The following is a 16,667-nucleotide window of genomic DNA, read 5'->3' as shown; positions in this document are numbered from 1 at the left end:
ATTTTAACTCTGCCCTAAGGAATATGCTCTGGTTTCTTATAACCAAGCCAATAATCATAACGGATTTACTTGCTAGGTGGGATATTGGTAAGAGCATCCAAAGCACTCGGGGGTATTTTACAGTGTTTTTTGCTTTCTGTGTGAGTTGTAAAGCATGAGTTGCATATACTCTGTGAATCAGGAATGAGTTACCAGCTATCTCCAGTGGCCTGTGCAACAAATGCTTCCAGAGTGTTGAAACCCTTGTACCTTTCATCCCTCTACATTTCCTTCTTTGCAGGATCACTACTGAGGTCAAGAGTGTGAGAAAATCACACCCTAAATACTGAGAGATTCCTCCTTAGCAGAAAGAGATTCTGCAGGACCTGCCTCGAGGTGCTGTAGTCCACCTGACCGTGCCTAATGGTTTATCTTTATTTCTTTCAGCTGTCGGACAAGCAACAGGAAGAGTTTGATTGTAACATCCAGCACATCTCCAACTCTCCCACGGCCACATTCCCCTCTTCATGGACACGCAGGTAACTCCCTAGGACTGCTCCATCTGGGAATTGTCAGCACAAATACCAGCAGTCATTGCAGTGAGTTTGAACATGCAGATACTCAGCATCAAAATATGCCCTTTGGAAATTACCCTGATGGTAGTTTTTCACCTCCTCAAACTTGTAAGAGGGTCCTTATAGTTTCAAGATAAATGTTTTATGTTCTACACTTTCTAGTTTGCTTCCATATCCATCCTCCACTCTTCCTGGGGGGGTTCAATCCTCTTACATCCTGCAAAAGAGCCTGAGACGGGAAACGAAGCCAAATAGAATGAGATAAATACATTTAAGTAAATCTCTTGTTTGGAGTCTCTGAGCATGGTTAATTTGTGCCAGTGATTTAACTGCAGTTCTCATGAGGAGGAACATCCTGCCTGTTTCCGTGTGCCTCCAGCAGCCTGGCAGCTGTGCAGTGTGCCATCTTATGGTCTCTGTCTGCTACTCAGAGCAACATGAGGTGTTTGGGAGTTTTAGTTCTTTTTTACACTGCTGCCAATTTTACCATGGCAGCAACTGGGAAATGCTCATTTCAGAGCACATGGGCAGGGGCTTGTTAGTCATTGAAGCGAAGTGTGTGGAGATGTTCTTCCAACAGAAAAAGAAGGAATAATTCTTCAGAAAGGGTCACACATGCAGATTCAACAGCTTGCCTGAACAGCATGTTCCCTTGTTTTTGCTGCTGAGGGAGGTAGATGATGTGTGACGACTTTGTTTTCGCTGTTTCAAAATGCCAGAGAGGATGGTTGGGCTCCAGGTACATCCCTGATGGGCACCAGTCAGTAGCAGGAAACAGCTGGAGCATTTGTGGCACATCACCCACGGTGGAGCCTCTCTGGAAACACGTCACTGCTGCGTGTAGGACAAGGAATGTTGCTTTCATTATAATCACTTTCTTCCTCCTACATGGCAGTATGTTCAGTAAATGCTTTCTGGAGACTGAAACTGAGGCAATGCTGAGAAAGAACAGCAAACTGGTAGTAGCTCAGCTAGAAGGAGCCATCTGCTTCTGTTTGCAGAGCTTTGCATCTCAAGAGGTGATATCCAGCCTGCTGAAAGGAAAAAAGAAGGCTGAAGTTATTGTTCAGGGATGCCCATAAAAGCCTCATTCACTCTTTAAGTTTTCGTAAAAATCTGCCACATTTTATTGGGATGCTATAAAAAGCCCAGTCATGGAAAGCTAGGAAGATGCTTTAAGTACATTTTTATTCTAAAATGACCAATGATTTTCAAATTAAAATATGTATATGATCATCTCCTTCTACTTCAGTCTCCCTTGTTGCTGTTGTGTGTGGTTATGGTAGTGATAATTTTGTAAAATTTAGTTTAAACAAAGCATTTTTCTTGCTAGAGATTCTCCACTTAGTTATATTGTGCTTTTTGCTTTGAATTGATGCATGTATTGGTTTCAGTATATTCTAAATTAACTCTACAAGCCTTTAACTGAGAAAAAGAAATGCTTGGGAAATTGTAAAAAGATACTGATATGATCATTAGTCAGAAAACAAATGCAGAAATGTTCATAATAGAAACATGTATATTTCATTTTCTTTTGATTTGCTTTTCTCCTCTATCTATTAAAAAAATTTAAGTTTCTTCTGGTGCTTTTGATGCTGTTTCAGGCTTTATAAGCTTATAATTTATTAGAAGTGAGTGTCTTCTGAAAGGAAGAGTAACTACTCAGTGGTGTGCCACTTTTCAAATATTTCCTTTTTTTTTTTTTTTCCTGATGTTGCATATGGGATTTAAAATTATTAATTAAAAGAACATCCTTTGTTACTTGCAAGAGTAACAAGTAGTGCACAGGGAGATAAATTAATTGTAATTTGGGTTCTCTACCAGTACTATATTTAGGAGTCTTCCCTGGGAAAAAAAATAATTTATTCAAGAGACAAAAGTAGATGAAATTTAGAGTAGAGTCACAAATATTTTCTTAAAAAATATCATATATGAGGATTGAATTTGAGAACAGGCTGTGATATTTGTTTAGTATTTGAACAGAGTCTGTCAGTCTGTTTGTTCAGGCACACGCAGTGATGAGTTACTAAGAAATGCTGGTGCCTCTCTCCAGCCTCTTTTGTCCTGAACTTTTGTCTTGTCTTCTTAATGCCCATTCTGAACTTTCCTACAAATCAAAGGAACAGCAAGCATGCAGAGAAACCAGGGAGGCTTTATAAAATGTTTCTGTTCAGACAGCACACTAAAATAAATTCCCCTATGTATTGTAAGGCAGTAATAATGTCAGAAGTTACTCTTCTGCACTTGATGTAAAAGTCAGTGGGTGAGGTGTTGGACACTTGTCTTTCTGTCAGGCAAACCCACCTCCTCATGAGCACTGATCCAGACAGAGGGACTTATTGTCTCAAACAGCATCCCAAAAAGATGCCAGGCAAATTCATATCCTAGAAAATTTAGAAGAAAAGTATTAGTTAAAGAGCTCTCAACATTTGAGAAAGAAGTACATCCAAACATTTTGAACCCTGCCATGAAATGGCTACTGAATCGAGAGCACTTAAATGTGCTGGTTCAGTTTTCAAACTGTATGAAATAGCATTTTCCAGAATGACCTGGTACTTGACATAAAGAGCTACAGCTCATGGGAAAGTCACTCTGCTGGTTTAGTCTCCCAAACTTGCAGTGGCCAGTTTTAGGAATGCAAGTTTGACATTTTTGCCTTTATTCTAAATTCTTTTTGTTTTGAAATGAGAGGGGGAAGTAAACAGGTACATTCTTTTTTTTTTTTTTTTTTTTGAATCCTTCTATTTCTTTGAATCAATTTTTAAAAAGCTGAGAATTACAAAGAGGTTACAGCATAAGGTCCATAACTAAGTTGCCATCAGATTATATTTTAAATCAAAAAGCTTAAAATCAAAGAAGTAACATTATAATTGAGTAGTAAAGAGATAGGTACTTAGAGCTGAAAAATTGAAGCTCAGGCTATTTTAAAATTTCCTTTCCACAGCTGTAAGGTAGCCAGGTTGCTCTCTGGCTTCCAGTGGAGGCACTTGTCACTGCTGGGACCTTTGCCCTGCTCCCATCTGTAATGGCACACAGAGGAATCTGCTCACAGGCAACACTGTGCTATTGAATTAAATGATTCTGCTGTTACAACTGCAAGTTCAGTTCCACCTTCTGGCAGAAAAATGGCTGTTTCTGAGGTGCCTATTTATTTATTATTTTTAGAGTGTGCAGAGTCTGTAACATCCCATCCTAAATCCTGCCCTGGTTATCAGAACTGAGGTTCATCAGCACATCATGCCTGTGATCCTTGGGTGCTGTGAGGGCACCATGGCATTCATTGTTTATGAGACTGGTGGTACACAGGGTGCTTTCAATATTATGATGATTTTGAAATTTGTATGTGCTGGAAGGCATCTCATTCTGTAGCATGCAGATGACCTTTAGCTGCTCGCTTTAATATTCAGCAAGTAATTTGAATATCCTGAATAGAAGACCACGAAAACTTAGCCTTTTGTGTTTATTTATTAACTTTTATGGCTCTCAGAAGGAGATTTTACAGCATGGTTCTGTTGTGAGTTTTTGGACTCATAACTTATCTGATGAGTGTCATTCATGTTTGTAGGGGATAGCTGAGACTGTCATTGCCTGTTTCATATTTTGAAGGTAGTGGATTTACAAATGCTTTGGCTGCATCCTTCTTCCTGTGTCCGGAAGATGTAAAGGTTCCTGCCTGAATTATTGGCATTGGTGTAGCTGTGTTGATTTACCTAATGGGCAATCATTCTGTGTAACAGCCTCTCTTGGGACAGAGGCATTTCAGGTTCAGCAGTAGCCAACTGTAACCCTGGAGCAACAGGGGAATCTACCTTTGCTGCAGAGTAAATAGGGTTTTGATCAGCCTTGGTGAATGAGACCATTGCACTCAGGCTTCTCTTATTAAAATACCTTCAGCTACAGCAGATGGAGCAGTGCTGGGAAATTTTAGGGAAAGTAGAAATTCCCTGTCTCCCTGTTGTTGTTTTAAAAGCTTCACCCAGACTCGAATTGAGTAGAGAAACTAATTGCTTTTCATTTTAAAACTAGAATCAAATCACAGGGGATCTAATTAAAATTCCAGTGTCTGAAAGGAAATACGCCATATACATCAGAAAAAGTAGTTGCTGAAAAATTAGTAGTATCTGTACCATACAGTGCAGGCTCAGAAGACTTGAACACCCACATACTTAATTTCAAAATTTAAAAACTGTCATTACCCAATTTGCTCTGTTACTCTGAAATTCCATTTTGATCATACTCCACAAGTTCAAAGATTGATGAAGATATAAAAAGGCAATGACAGTTCATTGCTTGTTTATAACAACATTGGGCAATGAGGTTTTCGTTCAAAACTGTCATCTTGACACAGTAGTGTTCATTGTCAGTAAAGCTTGAAAAATGAGAAGGCAAAGACCAAGGTTTCCACCAAAGCTGGCAGCCTTCCTTGCTTTGTTAGATCATCTGCATAACTGTGGAAGGGCCTCACTCCTGCCACGTCCTAAAATGCTCCTTCAGCATTTACAAGTGATTGGTGACCCTCACCCCAAGGTGTGTGCTGCTACCAGGACATGTGTGTTCATGCATGACTCAGTTCTTCACTTGGGTGACTTCAGTCTCCTGGGAAGCTTGCAGTGCCTCCTGGACTGGGACTGTCAGACCTCTCCATCTTCTTGTGGCTCAAAAGTAGCAAAATGGTTCTGGTTTTCCTCTGTGACCATAAGAACTAAAATGAGTACAGGCTTAATAAATTAAACACCAAAAGTTATTTAGCTATATGTTTCTGATCACTCTCTGCACTTGGGATGTACTGGGAATGGGTTAAACAGTATCCAGTTTTGGATGAAGACTTGAATTATGTTGTATTAAACTGTGAACTCATTGTTAGTCTTAACTAACAATACAAAAGAAAACCAAGGCAAAGGAAAACAAACCTGTTGCTCAAACTCATTGCTTTTAATTTAGTTTGCTTTTGATGAAGCAGATTGTGGAGTGGTCTGGAATTCACTTACCTCTCCAGTTCTCTCATCACCCCATGACACATGTTACATCAGCCTGGGGCTGGTTTAATCTCTACCAGCTGCTATTTTTCCCCTCGTAGCCCTGCAGACCAGATGGAGTTTGCTGGCCTGTGCTGTTCTGTGGCATCCTCATACCCCAGGAGGTATCAGCCTGTTCCCCCTCTCCTCCTCCTCCCTCCCTGCCCCGACACACATGCCAGGTGTGCACACCTTGCTCACGGAATTTGTGCAGAGATGCTGGTGCAGACTTTTGTGACCCATTTGTAAGGCTGAAGTGTGAGGGAATGTTGCCTTCAACTGTGCTTGTATTCTGCTCCTTCTCAATGGAACAGCAAAGGTGTGTGGATAACTTGGATTGAAATTAATGTGACTTAATTATAAGCTTAATTATAAGCTTCAGTAAGTTGGTGGATGGGACTGTAACCTCTAAATCACTGCTGCACTGAGGGGGAAGCTGGGCAACTTGAGCTTCTGAAACAGAGACAAGTCCTTTGCAGATGACTCCTACTTGAGGTTTGACTTTTCAACATGGCTTTTAAAATAAAACCATTTTATATGGGATCTAAATTTAAAACCATTTCTGATGTACCTTGCAGTGTATTGCTTTTCCAGAGTCTATTTCATTTTCCTGGTCTTACTTTATTGCTATATTGTTGTCTTTGCTCTTTGCATGGCTGGTTTCTCTTCTGTGCCCATATTAATGATCAGGCAGAGCAAACCACTTCATGCCCAATAGAAAGCACACTCACTGATGTGAAGCTTCTAAATTCATCCATAACTTTCAAATATTTCTGTAGTTAGTTTGTAGATGATCCTGGCTTTCAGAAGAGCTTTCTGCATGATAGTTGCTTTTTACTTTGAAATAAAATATGTTGCAATAAACCACTCACCATGCTTACACACCATATGACAAAGCCCTGAGTAAAAAAACACTTGTGCCAAAAAATAAGTGTTTTTTTCCTTCTTTTCTGTATTGCTTTGCTGGTACTTTCATTTTAATGGTGAAGTACTATTTCAGAAAAGTAGTAGTTAGTGTGACTGCTGATAGATTTTAGCCCAATCATCTTACATATACACAGTCCTTTTATTATCATGTGCAGTTTTCATGGTATATCCTTTTTTTTTCTCAGTGAATTTTGCATTCAACCTTAACATTCATTGGGAAGAAATGTTTTCTTACTCTTTATTATTCCTGAAACTGTCATCAGTGTCACTTCTAACTCAGGTTTTTCATTGACAAGTGTTAGGAAATGCTTGTAGATAGAAATTACTGCAAAATATTTAAAGACTCTATAGTCTATGGGTGGTACGTTACTTACCTGAAAGTGGGAAATGAAACATACTCTTTAAATTATTTTAAAAGGAGAAAAAATACTGGTATATCTGTGTCAGAACATTTCTTTAGCAAACTAATGCTCAAAAATCAAAGGCTCAAAACTTCATATTTCCAATTATTTGTGACTACAATGTGCATTTCAAAGTCTTTCAGAACACTGAAAGCTTACTCCATTTGTTGCAAATGTGAGCAAAATGGTTTTGAGCTGTTAATTTTTGCTTTCTTAAACAGGTAGCAGCCCCTTGGACAGTCCCAGGAACTTCTCTCCAAATGCGCCTGCTCATTTTTCCTTTGTTCCTGCCCGAAGGTAAGGCAAGATCTGTTCTCTTTGGACTGGCAAACAAATAGTCTATATACTTTATTTAGAAATGGCCTATGGGTTTGAACATTTTGGATTGTGTTTTACTTTCTTTTATGTATTTTTTTAAATTTTAATTTTATGTTATTCCTTATGGATTACATATTACATACATACAGAATGTATTAGGTGCTTTTCAGACCTAGAAAAAGATAAAGTAAATTAAGTAGTTAATGTTGCCTCGGGAAGAGGCAATGTTCTCCCAGAAGAATGACATGTAGGGCATGTGATACGACACATTATTTAGTCAGAGTGACATTAAAGCCAGTCATGATTAGAGAAGTTATAGCCTTAGATGTTTTCACTGAGGTGTATTGAAAATGTACTGATCTTCTTTGCTATGTTTGCACACAAATATAAACATACCTTAAATTAGGTGTGCACAACTCTGTGTCTTCATTCCCTGCCTCCTCACTGGTAGTGACTCTTGAGTTTTCTCTGCTGTCTTGGGCATTGGTGTCAAGAGAACCTTACTGCTCAATGAGGAAAAGAGCTGATAATTGAAATTGCAGTCTGCAAGAATCTCTACAAGAGCAGCACTGGGTGACCCAAATGTGAAGCTGTCATCTGTCCTGCAGCAAGTGCTGGACAGGTGCTGGTCATGTGGTGTATCAAACTGCTGGAAAGAAATCTGATACCACAGTGGTGGGTTTAGTGTAAGGAACAGGAATGAAAGAATAGAGACAGCTGGGGAAAACAGAAAAATGGTGATTTGAATGTTGAATCCCAGCAGGTAGGCAGAAATGGATAATGATACAGAAAGTTAAATTTTGTGAGAAAGAAAGAATGGGGAAATTAGAGAGCTCCCAAGCAGGGTTTGTGCATGGGAGGTGGGTTATTAGATTCAAGTGTAAGAAAGGTATTTTGGATTTGTTAAACTCTGCCTTACTTAGCTGGAAAAACCTCAATCTGTGTTCAGATGAACTGAGAATGGGAAATGTGTGATCATCCTGAGAGGAAGTAAGTTTTTTGAGAAAGACAGATTATGCTTGAGGAGTAGTTAGAAAAAATTACAAGCTTCAAAACTTTAAAGAAGAATAAAAGGTTAGGATTTGATGGAATAAGGTACACTCTGTCTGAATGGCAGGAGAATCCTGGAGCATTTCTCCATTGAGGTGATTTGCTAGAAAACCTGATTTCCTTGAATTCTGTTTGAAGCAGACTTTGGTCTGGTCTTTTGGTCTTATGTAAGAAAATGCTTTTTAATAGCACATGAAATGCAAGGGATTGGATATGTATTTTCCTCCTGCCTCAGAGGGAAAATTAGTGCTTTACCTGCTGCTTAAACAATTCAAATGGACCCATCCTCATTTGTTTTTAAAGCCTGATCTGGGTGTATTCAATAAGTTCTGTTGTAATCAACTGAACTTTTACCAGTATTCACAGTATCTGAAGTATCTCACAGTAGTTCTGAATCCTGGAAAATAGTAGAAAAGTTGCAGCAGAAACAGCAGTTACGGTCAGAAGTTAATGTAATTTTTCAACATCATGTTTCAACTCGATCTTTCAATACTGCTTTCTAAAAGTTCAGACAGCAAATAAATGTTTTAATAATAGAACTCTGAAGAATGCCCTTTCATACTTTTCCACTTTTTAAATATAATTTTTAAAGAAATAGGTGAATAAGGGTTAAGCCTGTCCTATTGAGTGTAGTATGCATGTTCCTCTCTATACTTCTTCTGCCAAGGGAGAGAACACTTAAGCACTGCTTGTTTTAGAAACCTGTTTCTATTTTCTGCTTGCATTGCAGCCTGAATAGCTATGCCAGCAGTAACAACAGATACATGCTAGATTACCCCAGACTGGTGTCAGAATAACTTCTATGTGATAGAATTAAGGAATTACAAGTGTGGTGCCAGAGAAATGGATATTTCACAGTACCCTTTTCATTGACATTGTGTGGAGCTAAGATATGCCCCTTGCCTGATTTCCTGCCATTGCCATCACAGGAATTACTTGTTGCTGATTTTCTGCCTTTTATTAGTGGTGTAATTTCTTCATTTATTATCCCATTTGGACATAATTTGTGATTTCCATTCTTTCATTATAGTCCTGTGATGAGTTCTTTCTCGAGATGGAATAGGAAACTTGTTTGGAAAGCTTTATTGTAAAGCCACTACAATTTACTGCAAGATTGTCCTTAGTCTGACTTGTGATTAACCATAAATCCCTTGTTAGAAACCCTTTCAATGATTGTGTCATAGCCACAACACAGGCAGGAATCCTCCTGTTGGAATAAGGAAATGTATGGTTAATCCTGCTCATACTCACTAAAATTGATCTTGGAGGAATACCAGTAACACAAGATGAAGGGTTTTTTTTTCAGAAATCATGTCCATCGTTTACTTCTCCCTCTCTCATAATTATTGTACAATTTTTTCCACACAGCCATGGACACAGAGCAGACAGGTAACGTGTATCCCATTGCTGCTGTTTGTGTTTGTGTGTGAACTGTGCTTCTGTGCAACCGAGCACGTGTCCCTAACAAGTTCATGCTGTAACAACCCCATTTAGGCATTCAGCTTCTAGGCTTTGTAATAGAAACAGAAAATCTTTACATTTTGGCTTAAAGTGATAAACAGGTAGTGCTCTGGAGAAGATGTGTTGTTTTTCTAACTCCTTGTTTGAAATTGATCTGCTTCTTCGTGAAATACCATTTAGCTGCCATAAAAACACCTCCATAATTAACTAATTAAAATGTCATTTTAGAGGCAAAATTGTTTGTTTGCATGTCTTTGTTGGCCTAGCAAAGCAACTATAATAAATAAAACCCCTAAAGATTTCATTCCAAGTGTCTTATCCTGAAGTAATATTGCATGTTGTCTCTCTAAAAATATGTTTATTAACAAAACACTGAAGTACTTTGAAATGCCTTGCATAAATGCAGAAGGAATTTACTTTAAAAGTCTTTTCCTCTTCCTTGATTTGGAAGATTTTCACTCTTGTCCCACTTTTTTCTGCTAGAGTAGAGCTGATATGTTTGTCCTGACTCCTTAGCACGTTGCTTGCCTGGATTGCATCAGCAGAAAACGGCCTAAGCATGAAGGGGTGTGCTGGAATTTTTTGATTGAGAAAGATATTTACTTGTAACTTTGTCAAAATGAAAATTCTGAAGTTATTTCAATTACCATTTAGATAATTCAGTTTTAAAAAAATCAAGCTTATGCTAGAAATGAGTAACTTGTGCAGCAAGCAACAACAGTGTTTTGCTTTGGGACTGAGGATCCAAAGTGAGGTTGAATCATTGACCTAAATATTTCCCCAGTGCCCCTGCATGTTACAAGGAACTCAATGAAGATTATTGAAGTTTGGTGTTCAATCCCTTACCACAGCATGCAACAACTTTGTAATGCAGATAGCTGTTGTTTTTCAGGGTTAGGAAAGAAATTCCATTTCATTTGAAATTATTTTGAGATTGTTCTTTTACATTTAATTGTCTTGCCAGAGAAAATATCACCTGTGGCTAAATGGGGTTTAGCTGTAACACAGGCATGCAATAAAAATCTGCATTATAGACTTATTTTTTTTTAATGCATGAAGCATGAGTCTTTTTAAAACTCTGTTGACAAAATATTCTTTCAGTGATGTGGAACAGTGAGTTTATTTTCCTGTCATTCTAAGATAGATTGCAAAGAATGGTGTGTATCAGTGCCTGAAAATAAAAGGAACTAGAGCTGGGAAAACTATAAACAGGTTTTTTTGTCTTGGTAGGCACTGAACCTTTTTCTGAAGATGAGGCTTCATGAGTATGCACAGTGGCATAAGAAATATTACTGTGAAGATAACAGTTGAGGGTTTTATAATCACTCTTTCAGACCTGTACCAAATACCCTATTTTATAATGCACTTGCATAAATGCACTGTATCTGTGTGTACCAAACCCCCCCCATATCTCTCCAGAGTTAGAACTGTTCTAATTCAGCTTCATGTTATATGACCAGTTACTGATAATCTGCTGCAAGAAAAAACCCAAGCAAATGAAAACTGATGTGAGGAAGAGACTTTTAACATCCATCCCATTGTGCAACAGGACATGGATGTCCATTTTAAGGACACAAAATGTGGTAGAATAGATCAGAGAGAATAAGTGTTGTGAGACTGAGCTGAATGTAGTTCAATTTTCATCCTCACTGAGATTGAATGTGGGGAAGAAGAGGGTTTCGGGGAGGGCAGCGCTGATTCTTCTCAAAGCTTTTGTGTAGTTCCTCAGTTCTTCAGTTTTGACACTGGCAGAACAGGACCTTTCTGCAGTATCTCCACAATGTTTTGGATGTTTGCCCTGAGGGACATGTTTATTTGGCTACAATAGGGAAATAATTACTAATGTTACACTGACTGGAGGAGAAGGGACCCTAGGTGAGGTTCCTGTGATTTATGTATGTGTTTGGAGTGGGCTCCTTGGCTCTGTTCCTATCTGCTGTTGTGGGTTTGATTCTCCAGCCGTGCCAGGCAATGTGCTGGGCAGAATGCCCTCTGAGTAGGTAAACAAATTAATCTACTTTCAGGTGATTCTTGATGTAATGTGATTTTTTTGTCCTCAGTCTGAATCTTCATTTGGAAGACAATGAGCTGCATGAGTATGTTAAACATGAGTGTCTTTTTCAAAGAAGTTTGCAAGGAGCTGTTTTTATTTGTCTGCTTTAGAAGCTCCAAGTTTTCTACAAGTACAAAGCATCGACTTAATGCAGGATTTTGGTGCCCCTTTGCTGTAGCTTTTCTAAGGACACCCAAGTTTTGCTTTTGAAACATATTCAGTTACTTTTCCACAAGTGTGATTGTAAATAGGATACCTGATGTATCTGAATAATTCAAGACATTAATAAAAGTGTGAGGTTAGGAGATACAGAGGAGAAAATTGCTTATTTCTCTCAAGAATTAGGCTCACTATGTTCCTGACTGTAATTTCCCTTACATCTTCTCTCCAGAACGGATGGACGCCGCTGGTCCTTGGCCTCCCTTCCTTCGTCTGGATATGGAACAAACACTCCCAGTTCAACAGTTTCAGTAAGTGACACAGACTTTTCCAAGCAATTCAGTTTGTACAAATACACCCTAACAAATCAGCTTCTGAGTCTCTACTAAAATACTGGATCTTTCTTCATTGTTTTGCTAACATTATTTAATATACTAATTATTTTAAAAATTATTTTAATTATTGGTTTTGCTGCTTTTTTCCTCCATTTCCCAGCTCCTATCATCTTGCACTTTGCCTTTAGCATTGGTGAAATCCCAGTGCAGCACTTGGCTCAAGTGATCGTTTGAGTGGCACAAAGTCTCCCAAGTGGCAGGACTTAGAGATGGTGCACAAATACCTTCCATCTCTCAGCTTTTTGTAACTGGGAAATGAAATTCTTGTCTGCTTTCAAGTGCTTAGTCTGAAAACCTCTGCTACCAGGCTAGCAGAAAGAAAAACTGATAAGCCACATCTGTTACTGAACTCCCATAATTTGAACCTCCTAATGAAGCTTTTCAATTCTTACACCCATCATTAGGAAGGCTGGCTGCAGTTTGCTTGAGTTCTGTCAGCACTACCACTGAGCTGGCAGCACCATATTAACCCTTGTAACTCTGACATGCTTCCTAAATGACATGCTTCTTACTCTTTAGTTTAAATCAGCTAGGCATTGTGGTTATCCACATGAGAACCTTGCAAAGACAAACATAGAAACATTAGAATATAAAGTACAGAGTTAATGTAACATGCTTTTGTATGTGTCTTACGGTATCTTCAGCTGTGTGGTAACAAATCACTGCCTCTTTCCATAATACTGATCATCTGGTTTTGTACTAATAATTTAATTATCTAATTATTTATTATTAATTAGGACTCAGTACTGCATGTTATGCAAATCTTACAATATATTATTGTTTTCCTTGTGAGTTGTTCTAAGTTCATCCATAAACTTTCTAGTGCCTCTCAAACACAAATATATAAGTTGTTTTGGAGATGAGTGTTAAATTCAAATAGAAATAAATAGAAAAAGAAGAAATTGGGGTCTGAAGTTTCCTTTTAGTATAAATTGATATGATTAAAATTCGATTCTGCAATGTTAATCTTATCTCTATTACTTCATTTGTTCAGACGTATTCTTGCAAACTCTAGTTCACACAATTTCTACCATTTGTTGTCTTTTGAACTTCAAGACAGTTGTTTTCTTGTTCAGTTTGGGGTGCTTTTTGTCTCCTTGGAAGGCAGGTGACTTGATCTCAATGTGCACACAGATATGTGGGCAGGAGCACAGAAAAATGTACATGGAAAAGATGTCCTTGGTTTCACTGCCACACATTATTATATATTCAAGCACTTGAGAGCAGCTGTTAAAAAGGGGCTCTGCTTTAGCCTTTATAGTCTTAGGTTAAATCTTTATGGGCATAATCCATGTCTAAGTTCTCTTCTGGGAGCAAGCTATGGGAGCATGGGGCAAGTACAGTTACTTTCCATATGGTTGACATCCAAATTGCTTGGTCATTGCTAGTCACTGTGACAGCTTCCAATTTGCTTGTGAAGATGACACCTTTGGGGGCCAAACTGTAGTTTTTCAAGAGTTTGTAGTCTGACCAGACTTAAGGTAGATGCCCATGGAGAGAGGAAAAGTAACAGCACCAAAAATCTGTTGGAAGTATCAGTTCTTGCTTTGAAATCAGGACATCAAGGCCACTTTTAGAAAGTTCTCAGCTTTCTGGCCTGGGAAATAAAGCATATTTGCCTCTTGTCATGTTCCCAGAAATAGATAGATAATTTTGATTGATGTTTTCCTATGAAATAAACAAACAATCCAGCAAATCTGAGATAGACGTGTCATGTAGAAAGCATCAGTTCAAGTGGTAATTTTACAAAGTGTAAGTAAGTGTAATGAGAAGCATGAAGTGACAGTTGTAGTTAGACCTGAATTCAACTTCAAGGAAAGAGGCTGAAACATGTAATTCCAAGACTTTTTTTTTTTCCTAAGTGACCAAGTTGGTCATCTCCAGTCTTTTTGCTGGTTCAGTAGTAGAAAGGCATTGCAATGGGCTGTTTAGTAAGCAGTGATGCAATTGTTGGAGCTATTAAACCTGGTATTACATTTCTAAGTCAATCCTATTATCTAGTATTTTACAGATTAGAATTAATTTGAATCGATCTGAATAACACCTCTGAAGTTGATAAGCAGTGTTATTCCTGCATAGACTTTGAAATTGAAGTAAGAGGTAGTGAAGGGGCTTGTCAAAAGCACACGATGAATTAGTGCTGCAGATACAAATTTAACAGAAGTTTTGGCTTCCATTCCACATGATCAGTCCTCAAGATTATGTTTCTTTCCCAAGCAAGATAAAGGGAGCCAGTAGACCTTTGTTCTGGTGTATGTGCCACTGGGAAATGAAATAACAAGAAGGGCACAGACCGTTCTGTGTCCTCCTGGTTGAGTTTTTGTATGAGAGCAAGAGCTGGCCCTCATCTCTGTGATCATGGGTCACCTGCTGTACCAACCTACTGAACAATCCAAGGTATTTACCTAGCCTAAGGTCAGTCAGATTCTGATTTAGTTTTTGCTTCCAAATGAGGGATGACACTTCAGTCAAAACCAAACCACATTTACTCTTTCCATACAAATCATAAAGACCAAATGTATCATCAGACCAACAATGAAAAAGCTGGAGAAGACTTTTCAAGTTAGGTGAACATAAAATAATCAGTTAGATTGGCCAGTATACAATTATTTTTAAACAGTTAACCTGCTATTCATTTTCTACATGCAGAGTTAGTTTATAAGCAACTGTAATATAGATTGATTTTTTTTTTCTACTGGAGAAGAGTTGGCTAATTCTGCATCTGTAATTAAGACACCAGGGGGATATTTGTATTAGTCTGCTGCAAATATTGAGTACTGTGATGTGATTACCTGAAAATCAATACTTCAGAAGTGTTTCACTTTGCTTTCATGCTTTTTTATTGAAAGGTTGTACACCTTAATACTGCTAGAGAAGCCCTAGGCAGAGAAAAGTCCATGGTCTTTATCTTCAGGGCCTTCATTAATTATTCTCTGGAATTCTAAACTTTGTGATCTGATTGCTTATAGGGAGAGGAAGTGGAGGGAGCATTTTGCTGGGCTCTCCATGGGTTGCCTAGCACTGCTTCCCCAGTGATTTTGCTGTTGGGAAACATAAAGTTTTAAATGATTTTTCTAGACAATAAATTTTGATTTTTTTTTCTCTAATTCAAGTATCTATTCAACTAACTTCCTTAATTTTATTTTGAATCAGACATGTATTTGCAATGCCAGAACTTGGGCATCTGCTAATGCAGGTTTTTAAGAGTCTTTAGTATTTCCTGCTCCACTGCTGGATCTGTTATTCATGGTGTTATTCACCATGAATGAGATTTCAGCTGCCAGCTCACTTTTCTTTTGAGGTTTTTTCATAGGCAGGTTCTTTTCCCTGCTCCTTGTATTGTTTGAGACATAAACAAAGACATGAATGAAATCTCTGCAAACCAAAACAGGACTTGTATAATTCTGTGTTTAGGGGAGACAATAGTCACTGTATTTGGCATAAACAGTTTGAGCAGCAGAACAGCTGTGGGCAAAGGGGCAAATACTCACACTCTCTCTTGGCTTCAGCGTGGAATAGACCAGGGTAAACTGATACAGCACTTGGGTAAACATCAGTGTGTGCACACTGGGCTGGAAGTGACTTCCCAACATGGTCCCTCCACACAGACCTGCCTGAAAGAAAACATTGGGAATGGGATGGCTTCCAGTTCCAGGCGCACTTGGGAAGTATGTGCACATCCCAAGGCTTTCAAGGGGGTTCTTTTCTGTAAATGTCTCTGTGCAGTGCAGTGGGAGTGGATCTGGAGCCAATTAAATTCTTATCTAAAATAGGATCTTCAGGTTTATAGGTTCTTATATCACCTGATTTTCTGTTGCTTACAATACTTAGAATAACCATTTGAACAGATGCATTCTCTGTGATTTGTTTATCTCAGATTTGTTGATTGATTGGGTTTTTTCCCCTCAGAAAATGTCAATCCAAATGATCTAGCTATATGGCAAGAGTCAGATTATGCTTTCTTTCCTGTGCTAGGTGAGTTAAAACTTTGGTCATATGTGTTATGTAAAACTCCCTCCATCAATACTTGTGGTACTAGGATGTGGTGGTTCCAGTCTGAGTGAGGGTTATTGTAGCAAAAGGAAAAGTTTTTCTGCTGGAACAGTGTACATAATTAATTTCATCAGATAATAAGGAGCTGTGGAACTTAGGTCAGGGTGATGTTTTTAATAAGGCCCACTGGTGGTGTTCAGTACTACTCTGATTATTCAGCACTTCTTTTTTTTCATTTTCTCTTTTGTTTTTAAAGAGAATTTTTAATTTTTCCTTACGTAATTTATTTTCTTACTTCTCTAAAATGGAAAGGGGCATTGAAGAATCACACACAAAAAATA

General features: G+C 38.3%; 1 protein-coding gene across 6 annotated transcripts in view; it reads left to right on the top strand.

Annotated features, from left to right (window-relative positions):
* The window catches only part of MAST2 (microtubule associated serine/threonine kinase 2), a 186,746-nt gene that overhangs the window by 119,986 nt on the left and 50,093 nt on the right, over positions 1-16,667 (top strand). For 4 of the 6 annotated variants that reach the window (XM_083867703.1, XM_083867707.1, XM_083867706.1 and 1 more), the window contains 4 exons: positions 427-518; positions 7,119-7,194; positions 9,634-9,654; positions 12,171-12,249. In XM_083867703.1, coding sequence (XP_083723829.1) covers positions 427-518; positions 7,119-7,194; positions 9,634-9,654; positions 12,171-12,249 — 268 coding nt within the window. The remainder of the gene's footprint in view (positions 1-426; positions 519-7,118; positions 7,195-9,633; positions 9,655-12,170; positions 12,250-16,667) is intronic. The other 2 variants (XM_083867704.1, XM_083867708.1) reach the window with 1 other exon arrangement.

Source organism: Zosterops lateralis (assembly GCF_965231275.1).
Source record: "Zosterops lateralis genome assembly, chromosome: 9".
NCBI lineage: Eukaryota > Metazoa > Chordata > Aves > Passeriformes > Zosteropidae > Zosterops > Zosterops lateralis.
This window is presented reverse-complemented; position numbering and strand designations above follow the sequence as displayed.